At 37.8% G+C, this 27,948-nt stretch overlaps 1 protein-coding gene across 1 annotated transcript in view; it reads right to left on the bottom strand.

Moving 5' to 3' along the window:
• UTRN (utrophin) overlaps positions 1 to 27,948 on the bottom strand; it is a 356,589-nt gene that overhangs the window by 217,403 nt on the left and 111,238 nt on the right. The window contains exons 42-51 of the mRNA XM_086743718.1: positions 26,023 to 26,173; positions 24,409 to 24,584; positions 23,091 to 23,226; positions 22,817 to 22,966; positions 21,506 to 21,590; positions 19,508 to 19,713; positions 18,228 to 18,345; positions 14,566 to 14,771; positions 12,924 to 13,078; positions 7,229 to 7,418 (exon numbers count right to left, since the gene is read on the bottom strand). Of these exons, the coding sequence (XP_086599844.1) occupies positions 7,229 to 7,418; positions 12,924 to 13,078; positions 14,566 to 14,771; positions 18,228 to 18,345; positions 19,508 to 19,713; positions 21,506 to 21,590; positions 22,817 to 22,966; positions 23,091 to 23,226; positions 24,409 to 24,584; positions 26,023 to 26,173 (1,573 nt within the window). The remainder of the gene's footprint in view (positions 1 to 7,228; positions 7,419 to 12,923; positions 13,079 to 14,565; positions 14,772 to 18,227; positions 18,346 to 19,507; positions 19,714 to 21,505; positions 21,591 to 22,816; positions 22,967 to 23,090; positions 23,227 to 24,408; positions 24,585 to 26,022; positions 26,174 to 27,948) is intronic.

The following is a 27,948-nucleotide window of genomic DNA, read 5'->3' as shown; positions in this document are numbered from 1 at the left end:
TAACTTTTCTTTGGTAGAACTGAACTATGTTAGTGTATCAGAGTTCACAAGACATGTACAAACTTGAGAAATTCTGAAGACAGAAGCATACCGAGCACTATAAGAAATCCTTCCTGACGTGCTGTCATAGTTGCTTATAATTTGTAATTTCCATACCATTTTCTTATCTAAGTATTAACATTTCCATCTCCAGACTCCCATATATCATTGCCTTACATTGACACCTGCTGGAAGTGACTGGGATTGTAAACCTATCTTCCCCCCCCCCTCAATCAGTGTCTGATTTAACTCTATAGGCAGACCAGCAATTCTACTTTCAGTAAATTAAGCACAGACAAAAAACTAAGCTGCATGACTTCTTAACAAAAATTAAAACACACAACGCATAATTTTAAGCTACTCAAAAATTCCCAAGGCTATCACTGCATAGATTTTCAATCAGAAAATATATTTTAATAACAGCCTTTGTGAAGACTTTTTTTACTACCCCTTGGGTAGATTTAAACTCAACAAATTAAGTACAGAACCATTTACTAGGCTCTCAGGCTAATTAGCAAATAATTATTACTGCAAGAGTCACTAAATAGCTCTTGTTTGACAAACATTGTTATAGACAAGCTAATATACAAAAAAAGTGACTAAACAGGTTTTAAAGCACTTTTAATTTCCTAGTGCTTCTGGAAAGGCAATTAAAAACCATGTCTCTACACTAATGAAAAAAGATTTGCCTTACTCACAAAAGCAAACAGGGCTGTAGAACTGATAGAGACAAGAATAACTGAGGCATGCTTGTAAAAATAGCTTGTAGGTACACAAACGTCTATCATTTTTCATAATAAAGATACACTCCTCAGTACAGCTTTGTAAACAGACATCTATTTGAAAACAATGTGATTTTCCGCATATGCCAGAACTTCCTCTACAAGCTTCGCTGTTATGAACCAGATACGGCATTATACCCTTTTCTTACTTCCAAACTCTGCTATAGAGGTGAGATCTCTTTTACTTGATGTCATTTTTGTATTTCTGATAATAGAAAACACATTTCAGATTGAAGCAAGTATCATGAGTTACAGTGGCTTTCCTTTATCATCAGAACAAGACATGGTCATACACTTCGGTTTTCACATATCTTGTACACAAAACTCAGCCATATTTTCACCAAAACACACTGGTAGTTTTAAAGTATCACAAGCAGCAAGAGTAAGAAAACAAGTTCAAAGACAGTCAAACAGAATTTCTATAAGATTATGTCAGCATATACTTGAAGACCCCTCCAACTTTATAGTTTTGCAAAGTTGTGAAGCAAAATCCTTATATATAAGTCCAATAACACACCACAATATGAACATTCCATACAGGCACCAACACTGCGGCAATATTAATTCGTGGACTTTACAGACCAGTTTGAATTTTTTTTTCTTTTTTTTTAAATTATTATTTTTATGTGGTGAGCGATCAACCTACTAAAAAAAAAGAATTTTACTAGATAGCTTAGATCATTACCACAGTATTAAAGTTTTGGACTACTGAACTTGTGCCAAAAAAAAAAAAAAAAAAAAAAAAAAAAAAAAAAAAAAAAAGTAAACAATCTCTGTGGAAGCAGAAATAGTCAGCCACCGAAACAGGTAACAGCAAAAATACCAATGAGTGGTAGTCTATGTCTACATGCTTTTCCTCCAATTTTTCCTTATTTTTTTTTTCTCTGAAAGAACTGTCAGGTGAAGCAGGTGAAGTCAAGATTTCATAGCTGTGTATTAGTCTGCTCTACTAATTCCTAATTAAAAGTTTCATAAAGTTCAAAAGCAAAAACAGCAGGCATGGAAGAACGCAGTCCACATAATGGGTACCCAGGAGTTAAAGTACTGCAATTACCAAGAATTAAGCAATGCCTTTGGAAAAGGAGATGTATTAGTATTTTAGAAAAGATCATTGAACATTAACAGTTTCCTTCCAGACACTTAAAGGGTAGGCAAGAGAGCACTTTTTTTTTTAAAAAAAAAAAAAAAAAAAATGTATCACACTGACAAACAAGAGGGGTTTTTTGTATTGTATTCTTTAACAAAACATGCACAGGAGAGCATGGCAGGCTTTAAAAACATACTAGATAGCCTAGATACTTTTGACACTCATCACATCCTTACTTTCTTTTCTTTTTATCTCAGAAAGACAACAGAGTTAGCATTAGACACTCAAGATTTAGGGCTTACATTTCTTACCTTACAAAGCTTCTGGTAACGGGGAGAAGAAACTGCCATCCTCTGTAAACGATGCAACAACACCACAACTTTCTGCAGAGACGTTCTCACCACAGCCATCATTTTAAGTTTGCCACACTTCTGAAGACACCTCAGAATTTGCATTATAAATGAAGAGCAACTATCATTTCCTCCCGGTCACTGGACCATGATTTGCCAGCTTTCTGAGCATGCTCTCTTCCAAGACTGCTTTTGCAAGCCACAGGCTTTATACGTTTCACAGGCAAAGGAGGTTGATATAGCATAAGTTTCTCTCCCAAAATAACCCCAGGAAACAAATGCAAAAAAAAAAAAAACAAACAAATAACAGCCTTCACAGAGTCTTCTAACCGGTACTGCTCAGCTCTGCTTGTGCAGAGGGTAAATGAAGTTGTTGAGCAGCCGAGCGTCTGCCACCGTTCAGGAGTGCTCTAAATAGGCAGGAAAGGTTATTAATTTAAGCCCGAAAGCGTCAGGAACAAAACAAGAAATTCCTTCAGGACCACGGCTCCAGTGTATCACAACAGTTCTTCTCCTCTAGTAGCTGCTTTCTGTCAGCAGACCGAGCCTTTGCTCCCTCACTCTGGAAAGGATGCTCTCGCTTTCAGACTAAAAGCAGCTCTGGCAGAGCCGTAGAGTGAGTGAATAACAGACTGTGTTATAAATCTTGAGAGAGGAGCAGAGGGATACCTGCCCTAATTATATCAGCCGTACGTTAAAGGCTAATAAATCACACGGGCGCTTCTCAAAACTAGATTACTCAATACAAAAGGAAAAACTGCGGGGGGTCAGCCTCTCTGCTATGAAAACTCTCTTAAAGCTAATTTAGTCAAAGGGATCTCAAAGGATTCTCACTTGCGCCAGAAAGCAGGAATGTTTTTCTGGAGCCATTTCAAATTAAAATCTTTTCCTGAATGACTCATTAGGACAAGAAAGAATAGAATTTTGACAAATTAAAAGCATACAGTTGTGCCATCACCCCTTTTTCCAGCCATCCTTGAATCCAAACACCTAACATCATTTTGATGTTTTTTCCCCATGACAAAGCAGAATTATTTAAGCCCTCTAAGGATGGCAGTAGGACATTCAAGAGCATGAATGTCTTTTGCTACCAGCGGGGCACTCCCAAGACAGCTATTTTTTATTACTTCCAAAGTTGCTACGATGCATCTCCTTAAACCTGTATTAGAGGGGCTGCTGTAGCAAAGGTTCAGGGAGGCCATGATCAACACAGTAGGTGGTAGATACCACTACAAGCAGTCGTAGTATTTAACGTGCATATTGGCACATGAACAGGTTACATACACATTTCAAGCATGTCAGCCAGCACAGTATGGAGGCACCAACTACATGTAGCATGACAAGTTCATAGCTTAGATGCCACTGCATTATACACCAGTTTGCCTCTTCTCGGGCACTTTCCATTTGAGGTGATGAATGCTAGGTGCAGGTTCTTCATACAGGACATTTAAAAAAACTCTTCCCATCCAACTCTGCTAACACAACCTTTTCATCCTTATTTTTAGAACTGAATCAATACTTCTACCAGTCCTCAGACAAACCTCTTTTACCTGTACTCTGTTTTGTTCCTGATCTGTCCAGCGCCAAGGACATCATCATTCTGAGGAAACAGAGCCTTCATTCCACTCTGTACATAGAAATCTTAGCACCTGTATTCTGTACCTTGCCAGACTCACCTTCCTCCTCTCCACCACTCATTTGAACCATTCCCCTGTATTCCATTGCTCCTGGCTTGTATCTACTCTTCTCTCCCACCCCAAGTCTGTTCCTTTAGCCTACCAGCTCAAGCCTACCATCATTACCTGATACGCCATTACCAAACATCTTTTGAGGAAACCTGTGAAGCAGGAAAAGTCCAAAACCACTGAGGCATTCAGAAATAACTATGCAAAAGCTCCAACCTCTTCTGTGTAAGATCAAACCCACAGTCCACACCTGCCTTTTTTTCAGTTCTGCTTTTTTCCTTCTCAGTTAATATAGAAGTTTGAATCAAGCAGTGAAACAAACAGCCCACCACTAGACATGTTGATTTTCATTTACAATAAAGAAAAACTTTCAAATTATTTTGACCATCTTAACATCTGCAGGTGCAGGAATTCACACACATTGACCTGGCATTGCTTCTTACTGTTTCCTAGCTCATTTTCTGCATCTTTCTTCAAATTAGGTTTTAACCTCTTTCAGGTGGCTGCTATACTTTTTGCAACACAGACTGGAGTGTTTTGGCACTAACCTGAACGGAACATCTTCCACAATATTTAGATACTGAGAGAATGAATTAAAGAGACTGATGCTATAATTGTGAATTTCCTCCTTTTCAAAAAGAAATCGTTACCACACTCAAAGTTTGCATTATTTTCATAGTACTGTGCTAGCCTCAAATGTCACAACAGAAGGCAAAAACAAGGCTTCAACAGAGCCACTGTGGAGTGGCTTGAACTGCAGCCAAACAATTTAGCCTTAAAATGTAATGGAGGATAGTCCTCCCATTCACACACAGAGATGTCAGTTTAACAGATGATCCTATTTTGAAAACCCATGACATATAACAACAACAAGAAAAAAAATAATCATCTGTTGTCTATGTTCAGCACATATTTGACCTAGAAGTTATTACACCTTAAACTCATAGTAAAGTTTTACTCAATGCACAGGCCTCGGGGCAGAGGCATTTTCACCCAGAGTGGAGAAAGTCACAAGCCCTGGATTTTTCTAACAACTGTTTATAAGAAATACTTCTTCACATATTCAACAAAGCACAAAGAGAAGAACATTTTTATTTTATACCACTGAAGAAGGGAAGAACAGGAAATTATCTTTGTTTAATCAGATATTAAACTTAAGAACTTGTAAGGGAGAGGGGTTGATTAAGGTACAGCAAGACATTAGAGCTTCATTTTGTTTTCAAAAGTTCATTTCAACAAATATTTGAAAGCAGAAATGTTGATTTTGGAGTGTTTGCCACTCTCATGATATGAATTTCTTCAGTTATATTTAAAGTGAGATAGAAAGATAGTAAGGGGGAAAGTTCATTTTGGAAGCCATTACACTATAACAGTCTTTGACATGCTCTACTTAACTTCCTTTGGTAGCTGAAAAAAAGCTCACAGTATTATGTTAAGCCATGAGTAAGTTTACGCTTCACGTGCACAGTGTGTAGCAGCACACAATCAGAGAAAAAGATGGAAGATATCAGGTATCACAATGCTGAACAGGGGGAGGCCGTACCTAAGCACGTACATCTGCCTTCTTAATGGTTACAGGCCAGGACAATGGACACGAGCAAGAGCTGGTTACAGACCTTCTTCACACAGTGGGCAGTCTTGCCCAGCAGTTCTCCCCTCATACAGCACAACTCTGGCAATTTTAACCAGACTGCAGCACAATGAAGAAGCGTAGACAATCTTCCATGATGACAACCATGATGCTTCACAGCTCCACAGAGCCAACAAAGCAATTTGTGAAATAATAGCTTTGTCTTGGTGTGATTGACTACAGAGAATGCAAGGTAACGCAGAAATAAATCTATTTACACATCGCACAACCTCATGTTGTTATCCTCCTGTGGCCCCGTTTTAGTTCTTCCATTTCCACTACACTAGTTGCTCAGGGGCTTTTGCCAAAAGAAAGTATAATATTAACTTCTAGGTGTTGCCATTACAGACTAGTCTCAGCATTTCACAAAGAGCCACATATCTCTACAGATGAGTTTCTCGACTGACCAGAATCATATAAACATTGGTGAGTGACATGTTATCTTGAACAGCCACAAGCTTCCACAATATACTGTTCTCTTCCTTATGATTACAGTGAGTTGCTTGCTATCAGATACTTTAAACTGTCTTGTTTCATTTAAATTCAATGTAAATATGTTCAGATTAACAGCACTACTGAAAGCAGCATTTTTGTCATCATAAGCTGTTCAAATCCCATGAACTTAGACCACAGAAAACATTATACCAAACCTAGAGAGCAGCAGTTAATAACTGATTTAGCCACTCAGTTCTGTCCATATAAAAATAACTATGCTAAATGAGGCAATCTACTTGAAGGAAAAAAAAAAAAATTAAAACGTCCAGGAGAAAGATGACACATGAACAGCATTTACATCAGAGAAACAGGACAAATGAAGTTTATATATCATAGAAACACACTTTAGCCAGTCATGTTCAATCTTTTACTGCTACAGACTTAAAGATATTAATTTTTAAAAGACCTGTCAGGTCTTCACACTCTTTACTCCTGCTTTCCTCTAATACACTGTACCCTTAAACCCAGACTGAACCAAGCTCCTCTCTCCCTCTTACTTCCCTGAACGAGATGCATGGGATACACAAAGGCAGAAACAGCCAGACAATGTGGTACTCAACTAGTCCAAGATTCTTAGACAGGGAGAAGGGATGTCCTTTCTAGATTTTAGGCAAGCTAAGGTGTCCATATATTAAAAAAGACTGTAAGTGGTGTCAGTCTCCTCAGTTACTTCTCAGGCTTCCAGTCTGTGGCGTGTACAGGAAGGAAGGCCAGCTGGGGAGCTGCTGTGCTGCAGGAGAGGGAGAAGAGGTGATCCAAGCACAACAACTTCTTGGATTGCTCAAAAAGCAGGAGGAAGGTGGCAGGCAAGGACAGGAGACAGTGCAGCCCAGGAGGGCTTTACTTGGAGGGAAGCAGATTAAATTGTTTGGTTGGACAATCACAGAAGATGCCTTGGTTTAATCAAGTATACACTTCCTGAATACAGTCATCCTCCATGGACATTTAGAAGCCCTCAGTGCCACAGATGCCCACAAAGCATGTATTTCAGACCTTAGGAAAAAAAATCTGCTTTCTTCACACACCTAACTTCCAAAATACTGTTTTTTAAACACCTTCCAATAGGATACAGATTTCCCCACTCCAGTAGAGAGCTTTCCTTTATAACATTTGCCATTGAGACAAAACATGAATAACAGCAGTATTATTTAGTTTCTCACCTGCATCTGCTTTCTGAGTTCCCTTATGCAGGCACTGTCCTGAGCAGTGTTCTCACGCTGGGATGCATCTGCTAGAACATTAACTGTTGTCTCTGCCTCTTGAAGCCACTTGAGGAAGCTCTCCAGATCCTTGTGTGATGCCTGTACTGTCCTCAGCTCTGTCTCCAAGAAATTCTGCCTATCAACAGCTCTGAAAACAAGACAAGTGTCAGAATATTCCCCCATAACATACAGCATTATCTACATCATAATGAAACTACTAAAAGGAAATCTGAAAGTTACCTCTATGAAGAAACTATACATCTGTCACAGCTTGTTTTATCATTATTTATATCATTGTTTCTCTGGTTATTATATCTATAGCTACCTACAGATGTTTTGTACTGGTTATATACGTCACAGCCCTTTTTAAAAAGGCATGCGAAAGAAAAAGTTATTAAAAACCTAGCTTTTCCTTTTTGGGTATTACCATCACGGACTTACGCTACCCCAAATGGCAGAAGTGTTATTGCTATGTGTGAAAAGTGTGAATGCTTTTCCTCATCAACAAAAATCATACTGAGTAGAAGCACTGAGGGTCTGGGGGATTTTCTCTTCCTCTTTCACAGTGAATAGAAACATTTCCCTAAATGGGATCCCTCATCCTATCACAACAGGCCCTGCCGAAGAGTTTCTCCCCATCTTTCCTATAAGCCCCCATTTAGGTACTGGAAGGCTGCTATAAGGTCTCCCCAGAGCCTCCTCTTCTCCAGGCTGAACAGCCCCAACTCTCTCAGCCTGTCCTCATAGGAGAGGTGCTCCAGCCCTCTTATCATCTAATCAAGGCCCTCCTCTGGACTTGCTCCAACAAGTCCACATCCTACTTATATTGGGGGCTCCAGAACTGGACACAGTACTCCAGGTGAGGTCTCACCAGAGCACAGTAAAGGGGCAGAATCACCTCCCTCGACCTGCTGGCCATAATTCTTTTGATGCAGCCCAGGATGTGGTTGGCTTTCTGGGCTGCAAGCACCCATTGTTGGCTCATGTTGAGCTTCTCATAAGAGAAGCTTGTAAGATCATATTGTAGTATTTTAAGATTCTTGAAATTAAATATAAAACTTTAGCCCTGGAAAGAGAAAACAATCAGCATTTGATATTTTCACATGAATTCAACATGTTTCTCCAGACAGGCCCATCAAGCCTTGTATCTTCTGCCTCCTCCTATTCTACTTTGGCTTTCTTTCCTCCTTGCCATGCTGTGGCAACAGTACTGCTCAGCAGTATCAGGGAATTGTTGCGTATACAATCACAAATTTCAAAAGTGTTTGAAATATTCTATTTTAGAAAAGAAGCGATAGGTGTTTAGTACTATTCAGGATGAAGTTTCAAAGCAGGTATTCAGGTTTAGTAGCACAACAGAAAAGATGTATAAAGGAAAAGTTATTTTCCTTCAATGGCAGTAAGAAAATCTCATGCAACTCCAATTCTGCCAGGCTTACGTTCCTAAATATTAGCATAACCAACTGAATTTTCTAGAAACTACTTGGAAAAAGATAGTGTTGCCACCTCCACTTCAGAAGCTTAGGCCTTATATCACTTGTTAACAATTCTTTTATCCCAAAATAAGACTGTGTGAATCATTCCTGATTTCATGCTTGTCCAAGTTTTGGCTACTAGAAAATGACTAGCAAGGCAAGAAGCCTTCATTCTTGCTTCTCACTTGAAGCTCTGGAATGCGTCACCCACTCTTGAGAAAAAAAATTATAAAGAGCATGCTAGGGATTACAAATGGTTTGATAGATATTGCCTAGAAAAGATAACAGGCATCAGCTCAAAAATTAGAGCACACCAAGGAATTGCGAGAAAAATGTAAAGTAAAAGCAGTTATGAGCTCTGTCTTCAAAATCCTCTGCCTCTGCAGGGATTTTCTTCCCTAGCAGGGGGCCAAGGCCAAAGGTGGAAGAACAGGAGTGACAACAGGAAGAACAGACTGGTAATAAAGGTGACCTTCAAAGAAAAAGAAAAGTCCCGAAGGATGAAACACTAAGTGACCTACATCTCTAGTTCTAAGTACTGATGCACTAGATGGGAACTGAGACAACCTGAACTTTGTAGCTAATAACATTCATTGAAGAATGTCTTCTTCAGCCTGAAGTTTTAATTTCTCAAACTTTCTGCTTGTTTGAAATTAAAGGAAAGAATGAAATCCTATTGCAGTCCCACTGTTGTGATATTTGAATTAAAGCCAAAAATAATTCCTTTCATTAAATACGTACTCCAGCAGCATAAATTAACAGATTTACAACTAATGTTCTAAGATGACATGGGTGCTTTAAAGAGAACCTGTATAGCAGTAGCAAGCAACGCTTTTACAGAGTAGATGCAAATACTTTCATTGCTTTCTAGTAAGGGCCACAAATGTAAAATAGAAAGTGACAGAGAATTCTGTACCGCAGATTAATGACTACTCCATGCTGTAAAAAGATGACTCCTATTTTCAAAGAATTCTAATACAATTAGAACGGCCTGAAAAGACAGAGGGTCCTTCCAGGATGTAACAATGAAATGTAAGGAGAACCTGGAGAATCCTTTACAAATGCAACTAACTACACTTAATACAGTGACAGTGGAGAAGGTCTAAGCAGATTCTATTAGCAAAGACGCATCCAAGAAAAATAAAATTGTAATTCTACTATTTAAGTTTTCATGGCACTGTTCCAGATTTCTGTTCCACCCAATTATTCTTTCAGATTTAAACTAAAAATCTGCAATGCATACAACAGTGTGATCAAAAGAAAGTCAGACAATAACATCTGAGACAGTACAGACAGCAACTGTAATCCATTACCAAGGCAGCAAAACCACACAGAATTACTGCAGTTTCACCCTAAAGTATAAAAATAGAACATAAAGACCCACTGAGCAGAGTATCCAATTTACAAAATGTCAAGCTAGGGAGCTTCAATCTCTTAATGCCAACAGTTTTAAGTAAGCTCCGTTAACTTTACATGCAATAGCTACAGTCTCCCTGGTAGTGTTCCTGCGCTATTCAGGACTATGATTTTCCCAGGTGATGTTATTAAGGATCCATTCCACAACCTCCAAGCATGGGAACAAACTGCTATTTTAAAGCATTACACTACACATATAGATTTGTGCTCACAGAAGTTATAGGGTGATACATGTGCTCCACGTAAAACCTCTGCACATCCCAAGATCTGCCTCATGAAGTAAGCCTTGTCACTCAGGGTTCATTAATATTTCTATTTATTGCATTTAAAGCAAGTATGAAAGCCTTCATTGCCCCTGAAAAGCTGCCTTCAGTGCCCGTTCTCCCCTTTTTGTTCTACTCTGCTGCTCCAACGAGTTACACTGAGCAGCTCTACGGTCTGGCTACCCACCGACTCTTGGAGTTCTCCTTTGCGTTTTGTCCCTAGTTAAAAAACAAAGCAGATATGAGTATCTTCTAAGGCTGCAGACTGCAAAGGAGTAGCCCTAGTGATAACTGAAGAGCTTCAGTTATACACAACAGAATGCAACTGCTTGTTATTCCAGACTTTAAGTAGATTCAAAAGTAAGAGGCTTCCAGATAGAAGCTCATCTTTCTGGTCACCTGCTCTGAGCGGTGGGCAGTTTACACCGGTTCTAGCCAAAACACTGCCAAGTCTGAATGTGAACGAGACTGCTACAGAGTTATAGTCTACCATTACTGCTAATCCAACAAGGGGCTGTTTCCCCTCACCTTCATCCCCAGATATCATTATATTCAGATTAAGTGAATGACATTTTTGAAAATAAATTATTACTTTACTATGAGGAAAGAAAGGACAATCTGATGGTGAAATCGTTGCAGTCCCTAATCTTAATGTAAATGAATGGTCAGAAAAGGTCATTTCCAGAGAGGACCTCATCACTATGACCTAGTTCAGAAAAAAAAAAAAAGTAAAAAAGCCAAGGAAGTTTTGTCATATACCAAAGCCTTCCCCCATAGTCTACTGGATGTTTTCTGAAGACCCATGAAAAGAAGTTGTCTGCATCATATACAATAACCACTAAGTGTTTTACTCACTTGAAAAATCCTGTCTTATGTCTCAAAACATTCAGAGATTAACAAATTTTTATTCTCTCAAATGATCACATGGAATGAGCCACACAAAGTTTCGCCTATTTGGTACCTCATGTCTCAATGGCCATAACCAGAAAACAAGCTGCCACAGCAAAAGCACAGAATGACACAAGTACCCTTTGCATCCAAAGAAGGATAAGACAACATTGTACTCTGCTTCCTTCATTACCTACTTCTTGCCACTGTGAAGTTCTCCTCCTCTCAATCCCCCAGAATATAACATCAACTTCAGAGGTTTTATTACCTAGGATTTTTATTCCCTTAACTGACATCTCATTACAAAAGCAGCTGCCCTTTTTACATGCACATACATGCACACATACATACAGGCTTTGGCTGTCATCTCCGCTACTCTCATATACACAGGATCAATTTTTTCTTCTGTCCCTCTAGCCACAAAGCATACCACCCTGTAAGCTGCAGGCACTGAGTCAGACACTATTCTAAATGTTGTCTACCAAGTACTAAAAAGAACTTCTGCAGAGGTGTCCTGCTTCTGGCTAGGATAGAGTTAATATTCACTTGAGCTGGATAAAGAACTGAAGCTGGTAGCCCCTATGGCTGGGATAGTTAACTAATTAGCTAACAGCTGGGGTTAATTTACCCAAATTAGCCAAAGGGCTATTCCATCCCATCTGCCATCATGCTCAGTATATAAGTGAGGAGGGTGCTGAGGGGAGTCTCCTGCTACTTGGAAGAAACTAGGTGTGGAGATTTGTTGTAAGGCATTATACTGTATTTGTATTCCATCACTGTTTTGTTTTCTTCTGTCATTACTGTTAAAGTTACTTTTTGTTCAATCTCAACCCACATTTTTTTTTCCTGGTTTTCTTTTGTTTACCAATTCTCCCCCTGTTCTCTCAGAGGGTGGGGGGGAGTGAGAGAGAGACTGAGTAGTCTGGTCCCGATTGGGGCTGAACTACAACAAGAGGTTAGATTACCAAGCAGGAAAAAAATATTATGCATAAGCAAATATCTTTTCATTAAGATGTATTTGCAAATATGTCCTAATAGAGGATGAATAGAAAGAAGTAAGTTTCAAGTAAGTGTTCCTACAGCTCAAGTTCTTTCTAGATGGGAGTGCTAGAAGCATCGCACTCAGGAACCCAAAGCACAGCCCCATTCAGGGAACATTTCTGTTAGATGAAAGGATATAATGAATTAATGCATTGGGAGACCAAGCTGAATACTTACATCCCTATGAAAAGAAAGCACAGCAACAAACTACAAATACATAAAGCGTACCAGCATCAGGGAACAGGAGAGGAACTGCTCAAAAGGCACTTAAAGAATAATAGCCACAAGCAAACCTGAGACCAAACATGAGATAAATACTTTTTTTTTTAATTTTTCCCTTTAAAAAAATCCACCATATAAATAGGAAGTCATATAGAAGCCTTCCATGGTGAACTGTGGGAAGTTCCATTATCAAAACTCAAAACAGCTTCACTGTAATCAACTAATTATCCACAGTAGCCCTAAATGCCACAGTAAAGCAGACAGAAAAGAGACCGCAATACACATGTATACATAGGACACAAGTTTAAGACACAAATAGCTAAATATAGAGCAAAACCTTGTAGTTACCTTTGGTTCAGATTAACCCAACAAGTGTTCAGTTGGTCAGTGGTTTCCTTCACCCTCCTTGTGTCATCATCACGATACTCTCGAAGAAGTTTATTAGAGAGATCATTGAATGCAGCTACCGTGATGTCACCTCTATGCAAATCCTGTACTAACAGCTAAAAAGCAATTCCAGAATGAGACAGAGTAAAAGAAAAAAGACTATTTTTCATATTATGCATTTTATATTATAAATGACTCCTTTTTCTCTTTTCTTTTTAAAGAAAAAATGTGCATATTTTTAAATCTAAAGAAAAATCTTAAAAAGATAATTTACAGATACCAAGTATCCTGACAACAAACCAATCAAAACACAAATAGGTGAGGAAAATGATATTTGCCAGAACTGCCAGAGGCTATCCTCTTCTGTGTTTTATTGGCAACAGAAGTAAAAATAGTTCCATATATTTAGTAGCATGAATAAGTTTAAATTATGATAATAGTGATATAAGCGGCAGCTAAAAGTGGCGTAAATTAAGTGCACAGCATGACAACTAGATTCCATTGGTTTGCAGGATTTTTTTTGTTTTTAAATGAACAAAATACATTAGATGTGTTTGCTTACTGTGGCAGGATATTCATAAGGTGCCTTGACTTTACAGAATCCAGAACTCAAGATTACTTCTAAACAAAATAATATATTTGCATATATATATATGTGTGCGTGTGTGTGTCCAGTTGTATCTTACAATCTCTGCAGTATCTGTTTGGGCACAGGCCTACTTTCACTTAAGAAAGCAAAGCAGACCTAATAGTCCATTTCCAATCCCCTCGATGAAAAACATGCAGTTTTACTGTTTACTGAAATAGCTATGGATTAGTGAGGAATTCTCACAATCAGACTCCATCCATATGCAGCTGCACCCTTACATTGTCCTTTCATTTTATTTTTTTTATATATATATATATGTGTGTGTCTATGTATACACATACACACTTCTTAAAAGTCTATTATAGCCCTGTTCTAAATACTGCACTGATAAGAGCCCCTCCTCCTTGATTTGTCTCTTTAGTTCTCATCCTGTGCGATCTACTGCCTGCCCTTTTTCCAGCAGTCACCAGGACAAAGAACATCAGACTTATTGATTTATCACAGCAGGTTTGCTGTGGTATGAAAAGCAGTGAAGATTGCATGGGACTGGGGAGAAAGAAAAAAAAAAAAAAAAAGTGGTGAATATACTTGGCATCCATCAGAAGTGAAATTCAGGATAACTTTAACTTGGTCCATTCCTGGATTTACTTAACTATTGTTAATAGGTTTCTATGAAGTAATACATACTGCACTCTGTGGCTGTATGATTAAACTTTTATTGGCCTGAGGTTCAAGCTTTCTGCATAATATCATTTATTTGATATTACACTTTACTCATTTCAACTACACTTGCAAGAAGACACACATGCCACTTAACTGCTCCCAGAAAGTGATTCTCAGGAAGTCAGATATATAAAAAAAATAGAGTCAAATTAGAATATATCATGCCCCAGAAGAGGTAAAATTGCCAAATCAGTCCTACAATTAAATTGTATATTCACACATCAATTGACTCCAGTAGTGCTACATAGACTGAGGAGTCTGGTAGGGAAAAAACAGTGTAGATGGTCTTACCTTGTTGTCTGAAATCTGTTTGACAAGCATCTCTTTTGGGGCCTGCAGGAGCATACGCAGACGGATCTCGCACTGCTCCATGAGGTGCTCCATTTCTTGCCTCTGCTCATCCCACTGCATGCTGTCTGTCAGCATGTACTTCAGCTGCTGCTGCCGCTCCTCCACGCCATGCTGGGTATTGTCCCACTGGTTCTTCACTTTCTCCACTGTGGAGGACAATACAGAATATGAAAAATCTGAGGGAGGCAAACAAACAAGTAGCCATAACTATCACTTAATTCTCAGGACAAGAGGCAATAACCTAATTCATTCTCAAGTACAGTAGTTTCCATATTCAGTATTGTAGTTCCCCGTGTAATTTACACATTCACACAGGCAAACAAAAAAACGCAGGTGTTTGGCTACCTCTTGTTTAAGCAGGTCAGCATACAGGTAACAACTATTATTTCTGGAATACTTCAAAGGCATTAATTTACTTTTTAAGTACACACATGTGGGAGGCAAGTCTGCCACAGCTGCACTGTAGTGATATGCCAGCAGCTGAGCTCCAAGGAGCACAATTTTAGGGTGATGGCTACACCAGCAAGTTATCTTTGCACATCTACAACTTAAATCAGTACAAATAAACAAACAAACAAATAAATACTGTTTAGATCTGAACAGCTTATACAAAGTGAACTAAGCTTTCCACACCACTGTGTTGAAGGCAGTCTAGTGGTACCTGTACTACAATTTTGGCCAAGGTGGAAACACTCCAGTAACAACCTACGTTGGTGCTTTTACTCCACCACAGGTTTCTACAGGCTTATGCAAATTACACAGCAGAACAGAGAAGTTATTGATCACACCTCATTTCCTTCACCGTCCTGTTCCTTTCTCAGTAAGTAGAGTTACATTAGATGATCAATAAACAGGCTTTAATCTTTAATAAACAAAAGATGAAAAAGACATGACAAGAGCCTAGGACAAAAAGTAGTGTGTCAGGGAAAGGAGTAAGTCTGCCTTCAGAGAGAAATGCACAGCATCACAGCTTCTTTTTAATATTTAGGAGACCATAAAAAAGCATATTACTTTTAAGTCTATAGAGGTGAAAACAGGTTTCCCTGTCACGACAGTTATTAGGAACACATTATATCCCTGGAACTAAAGAGTAAAAAAGCAAACAAAACAAAAAACCTAAGCTGGATAACTTGAGTATATCTGCACTCTGAGCAGCAACAGGTAGGCAGTATTTAACACATCCACTATATATTTATCTCACCAGTAAGTAAGCAATTTTATGAGAAAACTAGCACATTTGATACTCAGGTCACTTCAATCTTCCATGAAGTAAAAATGCCAAAGGCTGTGCTTAAGGTAAAACCACTTACACAAACTTTACCCTTTTCATACTTTTTTTTCTTAAAAAAAAAGTTTTACAATAATACAAAGCCATTATGCTTGATCTGCTTGGGAAGACCTCTTCACTAATACATTCAACAATACTCTGTTTAGTTTCACAAAGCTCTCAAAGACTGTGGCAGCGAAGCCCACTTGCCAGAGTAACTGTATTACTGGTGGACAAATTCAATACTCTGTGGACTACAGATTCATCAATTTCAACCCACAGGCAACTTTTGGATTAATTTTCAGGCATGACGCAGGTCAGGCTGAATGAGAACTTGGAAGAATAATAATATGGTTTTTTATTTAAAAAAAAAAAAAAAGATACATTACTATATTGGACAAAGCGTATGTTCAAAGGAAATCAGCAGCTGCTGGGAGAGATCAGTGGTTTCACCAAAACAGCAAAAGCAAAAACAGCAGGAGTGAAAAGAAGGCTATAATCCTGTGTGTTGGCTAATGAGCTGCAGAGAAAAAAAATCTCTTAAGTCTTTAGGCTCTTCCCACAAAGCTGAAAGGAAAAAATATCCCTGAGAAACAGTTGCCTACAATCGCGACTTGGTCGAAATGGATAGATATTTGATGTTTACATAGTACTGTTATTAGCATAGAAATAATATTTCTTGATATATTTTTCCCTATTAATGGCCAACTTAGCCTTACTCTCTGCACTGTTGACATATTTCCCTTCTCTTCAGTCTCCGACAAAAAATGACAGAAAAACAGTGAAATTCTTGGTAGTTTCAGCGTTCAGTGGGTTCAATAGGTACATTCCCAGAAAAAGTTGTCAGGAGCATCAGTCTGATATAAAAGGCAGAAGGACTGGAAAGAATTCCTCATGAGACTCCCAATGTCCTTGCAGTAATTGGGAAGGAACTTCCACAGAAGGAAGCTTTTCTCCATCTCTGTGCTCCTAGCTATTTGAGTAATTAGGTTTCAGCTAACAACATACAGCAGGCTCACAGGAGTTTGCAGGGCATTGGTGCATTCCCCTCAGTGTTTAAACAATGAGGTGCATAAAGCAGACCTGAGCTTCACTTTTCTTCAAAAAGCAAACTTTTCTTTACAAATGTCAGTAGCAACAAAACCTACAGGTTTTTTTTCATGTTTCATGACAGGTAGAAAAATCTTCACACACATCTAAGGTATCTACTGGAAACTTCATCCATGGAAGCATATGCAGCTCTGTTCCCACTTTGGATGAACATGACTATAGGGGAACTCAAATATTCAACACAGAATTCCTTTATGCCTTGTTCACCTTTTTTTGAAGAATAAAGAACTTTTTGTGACTGACCGGAGTTCCCCTTGTTGACTGACTCCCATGGACTACATAGTTACTATTCTCCCCCAAGTTTCAACCTGACCACTAGTTCCGAGTGGCTGCAAAACTCAGGCCCTACAAGTTGCTTTAGCTTCTTTGGATCTTGCTCACCTACCAACACATAACTCCTGTGAATCTTAGGCAGCAAACACCATCTCATCAGATCCTTTAACATACCTATGGGCTTTCTTTCTGACCCTGTTATTACCTCCAGTAACTCTTATGGACACCAAAAGAAATTAATGTAGGTGTAAGGAAAGGAAAACTACATTGCAGAGGAGAACATAAGGAAATACATCTTTGTATTTTTACTTCTGACTGCGATATTTACTGCTGCATGAATTTTCTAATCTTAGCAACCAGCAAAGCTTAAGAGTTTAAAGAATACATTGTCCCTTTGTTTCTAATTGTGTCAGTTGTATGTTTTCTTTCTGTAAGTATCACTAAAATAAATTTTCAAAGGGCGTTTTGGGACTGGAAACTCGAGTTTAAAGTACATATCAGCCACTTAAAAGGTCTACTAATTCTCAGTTAACAATTTCACATGTACATTCCCAATATTATTGTTCTAAGTCTAATATATTAATGTTTTCCACTGTCTAGTGCATCATAGCTCAATCAAAATAATGATTGTTTATGAATAAATAAAAAATCCCCATCCCTGAGTCTGTGGCTGTCAAGTAACTCTCATTCTTCATAAGATATTTTGAAATCCCACCAAATATACTTACCTTTGTACTTGAAATAATGGTCAATCAAGAAAAGAAGTGGCAATTCTTGTCCCAGGAATTTTCATTAGACTGTTAGAGTGAAAGCCACTTAACCGCTAAGTTTTCAGTTTGTTCAAGGAAGGCAACTTCAGCTAGGCTCAAAATCAAGAACTTAAGGGAAAGATACAAAGACTTCTTTACTGCGATGGAAACATTGTATTTGCAAACAGAATGGAGAAACTTACATTTTTCTGTGATCACTGTCCTGATGTCTGAACTGGAAGTTTTATTTTTCAAATTCTGAGCCAATGTGAAAACAGAATCAAGCTGAGGATGCCGCTGGTCCAAATCTGCCTTTGTTATCTGTTGAGAATTAGGATATGATTTTTAAGCCCAAAAAGCAGAATTTAGTTATTATCATCTGTATTTATAGATAAAACAAAACATGTATGTGTCACCACAAGTAGATGGCTGTTCCCATCATTATCGCAATCCTTGAACTGTCACAGTATTATAGCACTGCTGTAAAAAGCAAAAATATTCTGAATTACAGTTACTGAAAAACCAGAGGTGAATGTTGACCTGTACAAACCACACAGTTACCACAGTCATTGAGCAATATTTTCCAATATCTATTGGGGGGTAGGGAGGGGAGCAGGTGAGGAAAGAAAGAGATGGAAAAGGAAAAGAACAGAGAGTAACAATCAGACTATATATTGTATAAAAAACCTAGTTATTTCACTATGGCAACATACCAGAAGCTGATATTACAAGTACTACACAGTAAAAATAAAGTGTTTCTAAAGTTACTATACACCACATTATTCTTTCAAAATCCAGATTACATTAGACACCTCAGAAACAGTTTAGCACTAGTTTAGCCTGTAGCTTTTACTCTACAGTTACTCATGTTAATTGATATCAAGTCAAATAAAATGAACCTCAATGGCAGCATACATCTCAAACACTGCCCTTAGTCATGGCTCATGACTGATAGCATGAGCTATCAGCAGAAAAACATTTACACCATAAGCATTTATGTTACAACTTTTAATCATTTTAGCATGTCTCTGGAAATTGGTTTAGTCTAACTACAACACAACAAAACTTAATTAGAAACCACCAGAGAGTGGATCATAAAGGTCACCCTCCAAGCAAATAAAAAGCTGCTCCAAAGTCTTCAGCGTAAGCTATCTATACATTCTCAAAAATATGTCATTTTCAGGAGATATTCTCTATATGTTTCGTTTAAAACAAAAAAAAAAAAAAAAAAAACCAAACCCAGCAGTGCATACCTCACATAGGGACACAAAAATTAAGAGGAAATAGTAGAGAGGAGAGGAGTGTAACAACAGCATTTGAAGTGTAATTTTCAAGTTTTGCATTTACTGTAGTCAGTCTTGGTGATGGTGTTTTGTTTTGTTTTTTTTTCTTAAACACACACATGTAATTTCTTTACCCAATGTACAAGCTATTAAACTGTAAGCCAATTTTCCAATCCACTAGCCTTCACAAAAACACATACTTTCATTTGTGCAATGGTCCGACTGATCTCTTCAGTATTTCCCACGGTGACTATGTTTGACTTCAGCACCTGGTCAATCAATACCAACCAGTCAGCCAGCTCAGTTGTAGTTTTATCCAGATCAGCAGGTGTAGAAAGTTCCAAAGCCTGCTGAGTCTGAACAGGAATTTCCAATGAAGAAGACACTAGCACCACCTTTTGGACATCTGAAACAGAGTTTGGGGGTTTTGTTACAGGGAGAAAAAAAAAAGTCATGGCTACATAGACAACTGTGGGAATTACATGGTTTTTCTACAAGTCCTATAAATGTACTAACAGCATCTACAGAGAAAGCATAGCAAAATATGTATTTGAGGCATTTTAACCACCAGAAACTAAGTAATCAGAAATTCCTTCTGCTTTTTTTTTTCCTTTTAAAGGCTATTAATTATTTCATCAGATGCCAAAGACTCACCTAAATGATTCAGCATAAATACAAGACAAGAACAAAATGTGCAAAGGCAAAATGAAATTAAATCTAACGGAATGAAGCTAAACACTCTTGGACATGAAAGGGAATTGACCCTTACAAAGCATAAAACCCAATCCTTTAGTGGAAGATTGATGTCTGAAATTGTCTTCCTCATTTTTGTATTATGTGGCAGAAAGGTTTTCCCCACTCTTTGCTCAGAATTCTCTTAAGCACAAGTAAGTTGAGCTACTGCTGGACTTGGCAATACACAACTGTGCTAAGAAGGGAGAGATGCCCACTAGTTCAGCCCCACCCTTTCTACCATTTTAACCTGACACTGCAAAGAAGCGAGGAAAGAGCTGAACAGTAAGATTCACTCTAGAAGCTGTGTTCAGTTGCGTTCTAGTTCCAAGAAAACACTAAGTTAAATCAAGCTGGAGCATGAATATTACACATTTGCCTCAAGCAATGAAATACAGGAGCTTTACTTAAATACTCTCTGTATTGAAAAGAAAACAAGCTGAATTGAGGTTTTGAAAGGCTTAAATTAAAGTTGGTTTTCCTCCTTTAAATTGTTTACTGATGCTGAATTGCGGGGGGGGGGCGGGGTGGAAGAAGTTCATTTAATGAAGTTGAAGCTGCAGATTTTTTCAGGCAAGAGCTGTCTTTTTTACCTAGTTTTCTAAAAAGGAGACAGAGTGTGAACAAGACGCCCAGGTATCTGCTCCAACAACTTGAAAAGACAGGCAGTGTCAGTGCCTGCAAGAATGTATCATATTTAGACAGTTTCCCATACAAAATTCAGGAAGATAAGTATCTAGCAGATGAGAAAGACCTATCCGTGTCCCTGCTGAGCTGAAATATGCAGAATTGCCTTTATTCCTAGGACTGCAGAGAATCTGCATGCAGGAGATACTTTACAAATAATTAGCCGTAGAGAAACCTTCCAGTGGATCTTTCTTCACTAGGAAGGTGGTGAGGCACTTAAACAGGTTGCTCAGAGAGCCCTGATGGATGCACCATCCCTGGAAGTGTTCAAGGCCAGGCTGGATGGGGCTTTGAGCAATCTGGTCTAGCGGAAGGTGTCCTGGGCCAGGGCAGGGGGGTTGGAGCTAGATGATCATTACGGTCCTTGCCAACCCAAATCATTCTATGACCTTTATTACTAAAAAGCACTACCACAAGGCACAAAATCCACAGGAAACCAGGCTGTCATGAACATAGCTGTATCAGTTTTCATCCTGTATCTAGCACACTGGCTCCTGATGAGGAGACCTAAGCTTTACTAAAACATTCCTCTATTTCAAAACTCTTAGGGGATACCCCAAAGGATTCACTCAATCTTGAACTGCAGAGGGACTTTTTCCCTAACCAAACATTCCCCCTCTCTCCCATAGCAAGATCAAGGTAGCCCCAAGTACAGTAATAGACAACATTTCTTACTTGTCTAAATTCATAAGGGAAGGCTTTCCTTTTTGGATTATTTTTGACTGCAAATAGGACTAAACCCAATACAATTAAGCTCAACAGAAGGACTACTCACTCACCGGAAGGCTTTGTCTGTGTAACAACATGAGACTGCCCAACAAATGCCTCTAGTTCTCTCATTCTGTCAGGCACTTTTCTGAAGACCTACAGGCCAGCAGAGAGGAATAAAAGGTGTAAGACAACCTATATTAACAGCAAAATAGGTAATCACTTACTAGAAGACAAAGCATTCTACACCATGCTTGCTACAATGGCATGCCTCAATGAATTTTTTCAAGGTATCATTTAAAAACAATAAAAATGCCAAGAGGTACTCAAGAGTGTTATTTCAATACATTCCAATGTCTTACCTGAATCTTAAACGACTGTTGTAGACAGATTGTTTACATGGTTTTTTACTGTCTAAGCATCAAAGCTATAACTCATTATTTGAGTATACTTTGAGGGAAAGACAATGCAAAGCATGATTTGTGGTCATCAGTGACAGGGAAGTAGAGAAACAGGGAATTAATTTATAAACAAAAAAAAAACAAAAAAAACAAACCCCACTTATCACTAAGCTCTATTGTAGTGAAGACAAATTTGCCTACTTTGCTTTTAAAAAGTTTTTAAAAGACAGTGACAGAAGTGTAACACATGGGGGGGGGGGGGGGGGAATTAAAAAAAAAAAAAAATCCCCATTTTCATGGCTAAGTAGGTAAAGGTAGATATTTTTTCTTTCCCTGAACTAGCAAAAAAAGCTCCTTTTCCCAATAAATTCTTTCTTCCCTGATTCATAATATAATCCTAAATAATTCTATAATTCTGTTCCTTTTTCATTTGGATCTCCAGGCTCTGCCTGAGAAAAATCTGGTTCTACTCCAAGCCGTGAGTTCTTTTATTCTCATATACTTACCAATGGGCGTGAACACTAGAGTTTCTAATTTATAGAGTTATCCTCAAGAAGAATCTCAGACACACTTGGTAAGATTTCCTCACTAAGCTTTACTAAAGCTTCATTTGTTTTCTTCTTAACTCCTGCAAATATCCAAGTTTCCTATATAGCAAAGGTTTATTGTGACTCTCTCAATTTCAGATTAATGCTTTTCTCTTTGTACCAAATCAGTGAAATATTTTTTGTTTAAAAGAAAGTCAATACAAAAAAAAAAAAAAAGCAACAAAAAACCTAAGCTAAACGAACTCATTCTGATGGAAAAATATCCACCAGCGTTTTCAAGCAGACATGGATTGGGGCACATTTCCTGAACATGCTTGTGTGGCTTTCAAGACGTTTTATGTATGTGTCACAGATACATGGAAAGAAAAACCACCATTCTGAATACACTACTATATTTTCAACTTCAGGTACCCAATGCTGAAGAAACGCACACCTTATTCCACCTCACATTGAGGGACTGCAGGCAATTGGAAAGTTTGTCTTTTTCCTGAAGATCAACATTTTTACCCAAAAGCACTTCAGGTTCAGTTCTGTTCAGCCATTCTAGTCTCTCTCTCTGTGCTTCCATCTCTTCACTTAAGACCTAAAAGGGACAGAAGAATTTTAGACTGAAGCAGAATGCATACATGCTTAAGTAAAACAGAAACATCATGTCCTGATACTTTGTGCAAGACATATGTGTACATATATACACTAATCAATCTTGCCTGTAATTTTCGCAAGTTTTCTTCATGGTTGTATGTAAGTCTTGTGTCCAGAGCATTTTCTACATTTTCCAGCCAGCAACGCAGCTCCTCAAGTTTCTTCCTGTACTCTATCAGCTGCCGATTCTCTCCTTTTAGCCTTAAAAAGGAAAACAAAGAAAAAAAAATCCACGTGCATTTCTGCAGTGAACACAGCACACCAATCCTGCATTACTTCTGATGCAGCAAAGTCATGTGTTTTTCAACGGTTGGAGCATTTTAAAGGATTCGTTTTGGTATTCAAAGGATTCTATCCCCATCAGAAAAAAAAAAACAAACAAACAAAAAACAAAAAACCCCACAAGATATTTGCAAATTAACACTACCACCTTAAAAGTAGATAAATTCCAGTTCCAAAGTCACCAAATAGACTTTTAAAAGTCTGCAGAAAACATTAAACATAAGTGACAGTAATGACAACACCTTCAGGCCTCATCATTGTAAGCCACTATAAGGCCACGGTTAGTGAAAGTATTAGAAATGCCCCTAAACCCTCCAAGGGAAAAATCCCCTAAATCACACAAAGCTTTAATGGAACTTCACAAACTAAATAATTAAGAAAAATCTTATCACATTTCTAAATGTATCAGGAGATGTTAAAACACATAATTATATAAATTGCTCCAAAAATAACTATTCATTCCATGGATTTATCCTTATACATTTTTAGCAATAAGAACAGAGAGGGGACTTCATATTCTCAGATACCCTTAAAATTCGTACATTTATCTCAGACAAACTTGCTCTTTGATCTTTTGAAGTAAACTTAAGGCTACTTCAAAACAGATTTTCATTTTGTTCAGAAAATATCTAGTCAGATGGATTAAATCATTGCAAACACAGACCTAAAGATCTTATTTTACAGTATTGTGAAAATTGAAGAACAAGTGTTTCAATTAGTGTATCTTTGACAACGCAAAAATAGAAACCAAGGTAATATACTTACAGTTCAGTTTCAGATAAAGTAGCTGAGTATTCCTTCCTAAAAAAGTCTAGTTTAGCAATGAGATTAATTTTAAAACAAAGGAAAATTGTAAGAAAGTACGTTTTCTGGTTGTCATTTGGTGGATTGTGTTAAACGCAAACTCACTAAGCAGTCAATTGCAGGTCATTTAGAGAAACCGATTCTAGAAGACAGTTCAAAACACAAAGGTCTGAATGTCAGGAAAATTCAGATTAATGACAGCGTGCAACAGAACGCACTATCTCTCCCAGAGTATTCTAAATGAGATTCTCCTCATCGTATCTGGTCAGATATCCAAATTTCCTATTAACTTATTACCTCTGTTGTCTATCCATGACCTCCGTGGTGATTGCTTTCCAGCGTCTATTCAATCCTGCCAGCTTCTCCTGCAGGAAGCTCCCATCTGTAGCAGACAGTTTCTGTATGATCCCTTCCCCAGTTCTGTTCAATGCTGAAACACTGGTCTGATGGCTGCTGACTCCCTCTTCAAGTTCCTGTCAGAAACATAAAAGCCACACAGAATTTTATTACTGACCTAAAGTGACTTTGATCTGTCGCTCATAATATGCAGGATGAATCCTGGGTGCATATTATTTTACTAAAACAGGCACTTAAAGTCATCTTACTTAAAATTTGATGCTGTTGATTTAAGTTATTAAGAGTTTGTGGTAGAATCTTGTTCAATTTTCTAATGAGTGTCATAAAAGGATAATGACACAGAATAGGCTGCCGAATACTACTTAGGATTACATGAATTCATATAAGCCATCAGTGCTGGAATCCACTTTCACATTTTATTCCTTTCCTCTTAACGTACACCAGTTTTTAGTAGTGCTAAAAGATGGTATGATTTTTTTTTTTTTTTAACCAGCTCTTTTCATAACCTATGCCCCTGACCACTTCTGTAACCTAACAGTATTTTAGCTAGGATAATTATGGCTGAGCTGCCATGGTCACCAGATACCACAGAAAAGCCATAAAACTAAAGGAAGTCAGAAGAGCAAGCCTTCAAGTATCCACAACCACTACAAAAACTTCACATTGTTAGTAAAAATGTCTTTGCAACTAGATCAGGAATAAGATGATTCACGAAAGAGAAGAGAAATGCCCTAGAAGAAAACTCCAAGCAGCAAGAATAATAAAATAGAAACTGTATGTTCAGTAGAACACACATTTCTTCAGCAACACTCCTAACCAATCATCATTTCTAAAAGAAAAAAAAACAAAAACAAAAAAAAAAAAACAAAAAAACCAACCAAACAAACAAAAAAAAAACAACAAAAAAAAAAAAACCCCTTGATCCTTAAAGTTATGTTTTCTTCCTAACTAAAAGGAGGTAAAGTAGGAGGTAAAGCCAAACAGAAAAGTCTGCTCTTCCATAATGATGAGCTAGAAAGACATCAGGGAATTAAATTCCAGAACTGAATTCTGAAACAATCAGAAGACATCTATAATTGGAATCCTTTCTCCTTCTAGGTTGCTTATACAAGGCAGAATCTTGCAAAGTTATCAGTTTAAAAAAAATAATTTGCTAAGTTATATAACTAACCATTGTTGGGGTCCATTTTTTTAATTATGAGTAGAACATAAGTTAAATAATACACTGGATTTCTTAACTGATTAACATACATTTAGAGGTGTAACAAAACTTATAAAACAGCAAAAATTATGCCAACATTTTAATTACCAAATTATCTCAAACTCATCCATACTAAGAGTGATCATAAAATCCCATACTACAAGCAGGAGTTGAGATCTTCCCCCAGAATCATTTTACACTGCAATTGGAAAAGAAATTTTAAGAGTTTCCACTTTTTAAAGTGTAATTGCACAGCCTCGTTTCAAATCTATATGTCCAGATTTTGCCTACAATTTTAGGCAAAAACACAGACTTTTTCCATCTTGCTTATTTTCTGCACAAATCATACATACCTGCTGATGCAGCCCAGCTGTCTGCAGCTCCAGGCTGCCATCTGGACCACGGGCATCGGCTAATAACACTTCAGCTTCCATGATCCAGTGAGAGAGGTCATTGAGATCACAGTGGAACTGCCTCCACACCTCAATCGCTCTATCAAAGCAACTGTTGGAAAAGAAAGCATTGAAAAATTTTCCAAACCATTTCCATGGAAAAGCTATGATTCTTATTCCAGTGAGTAGAAACTTTCCTTGTGAAACAGAAAGGCCAGCATATAGTCCGGTTAACAAAGCCCCAGTACTGAAGGCTTCCTGACCTAGTAGCGGCTGGTAAAAGTCAACAGCACAGACTGTCATTAACTTCTAGCTGAAGGAAAAAAAGGCAGTCCGAGGCAAACTTTTGTTCCTATCACTTAAAAAATAAAGATTGATTAGCGGCATCAAATTGGTCTGCAGTACTCTTTTTCCTTTATTATAAAACAATTCAGCTATCAGTGTGGAACATGAAATATGATTAATTGCCCAGATTTATTTTTTCTTTTTTTAATTCATAAGCCATGAGGTGGTGGCGCCTGGAATTAAACAAGTGAAGGTGATTTTGATTATATAGAACTGACTTATGCGGGTATTACCAGTGGGCCCGCATAAGTAGGTCTTACACAATTTAATCACAGAATAATTTACCAGGAATTTCATTATTATTACCATCTTTGCAGCCTCAAATTAACATGTAGCTCAACTTGAAGGGAACATTTTCTAGCATGGAACAGGATGAAATATCACAGTCAGAAGGTTGTTTTAAACTAAAATGAGAGTTCTCCTATGTTAGCAAACTAACAAAAACCATGAATGTTAAATAAGAAAACCGTGTCAGAAAGGTACAGAGAGAGTGGCTTGCTTTCTATTTGTTAGTTGCTAACTCTATGCTAGCTCTGTAAAGCAAATAGGACATATCTCAAAGGACACAGGACTTGAGACAAACATGAAATCTACAGCAATGCCAACAGACTGGAGAGTATCCCATTCCAAACTAACAAAAATCATTTTCTTTAAAGACATAGGAGGCCAGGTCTGCTGCTCATCAGAGGACTCTCTAACGTGACAGAGGAAAGATCTCACCTGCAGCCCATCATTTTTAACTTACACAATTCCAACAGCAAAGACTCCAGGGTTACAGCTTATATACAGATGCAATCTGAAATCAGTAGCATAACATGAGATATCCAAAGTCAAACTTTAAAGAGTTACCATTGCCTCTATTTTCTTCACTAATCCAATTCAACTAATCGAATCAAATCCCAGACTTTCTAGTGAGATTATTTTCATCAAATTTATATCTCATTTTTATCAAGATAGCCATATTTCTTGGTGCACACAAGGCACTTTTGTTATTATTATTATGTGGGCCAATACTAATAAAGATGAAAGCTTTAAAAATCTCTGCTTAAATGTTTTCTGACCATTCCTCCTAGTTCTACTGTTTCACTTTCCTGCATACATCTCAACTGAATACACTAGACCAACCCATAGACTGACCCCAAATCTCAGTCTCCTTTTATTTCTCAGGTACATTTTAGTCAAACCAAGCATATTGTCTCATGATAGTATCTTACTCCACGTTCAATGAGAAGAGATATTCTAAGCACTTAAAATAGTCTAAAATAATATTTTACGGGCTTCATTCAAAATGAAAGTTTCTGGAGGAGTTTTGAACACCTGACTTTTTCAGAATCCAGAATTTTAAAACTTTAGAGGAGAACACTTTGACATACAAAGCTTTAACTCCTGCTGTTTCTGTTGTGAGCCTACAGTTTCATCAGTATTTTGAGCGAGATGAAGTTTCACTCCAGTTTTGAGCCAGATGCACATGCTGCTGTTTCACTACGGACTGCCTCAGCTGAAAGACAAAAGTACCAAAGTGCTGTCACTACAGCAGAGACT

Source organism: Chlamydotis macqueenii, chromosome 3 (genome assembly GCF_036417535.1).
Source record: "Chlamydotis macqueenii isolate bChlMac1 chromosome 3, bChlMac1.mat, whole genome shotgun sequence".
NCBI lineage: Eukaryota > Metazoa > Chordata > Aves > Otidiformes > Otididae > Chlamydotis > Chlamydotis macqueenii.
This window is presented reverse-complemented; position numbering and strand designations above follow the sequence as displayed.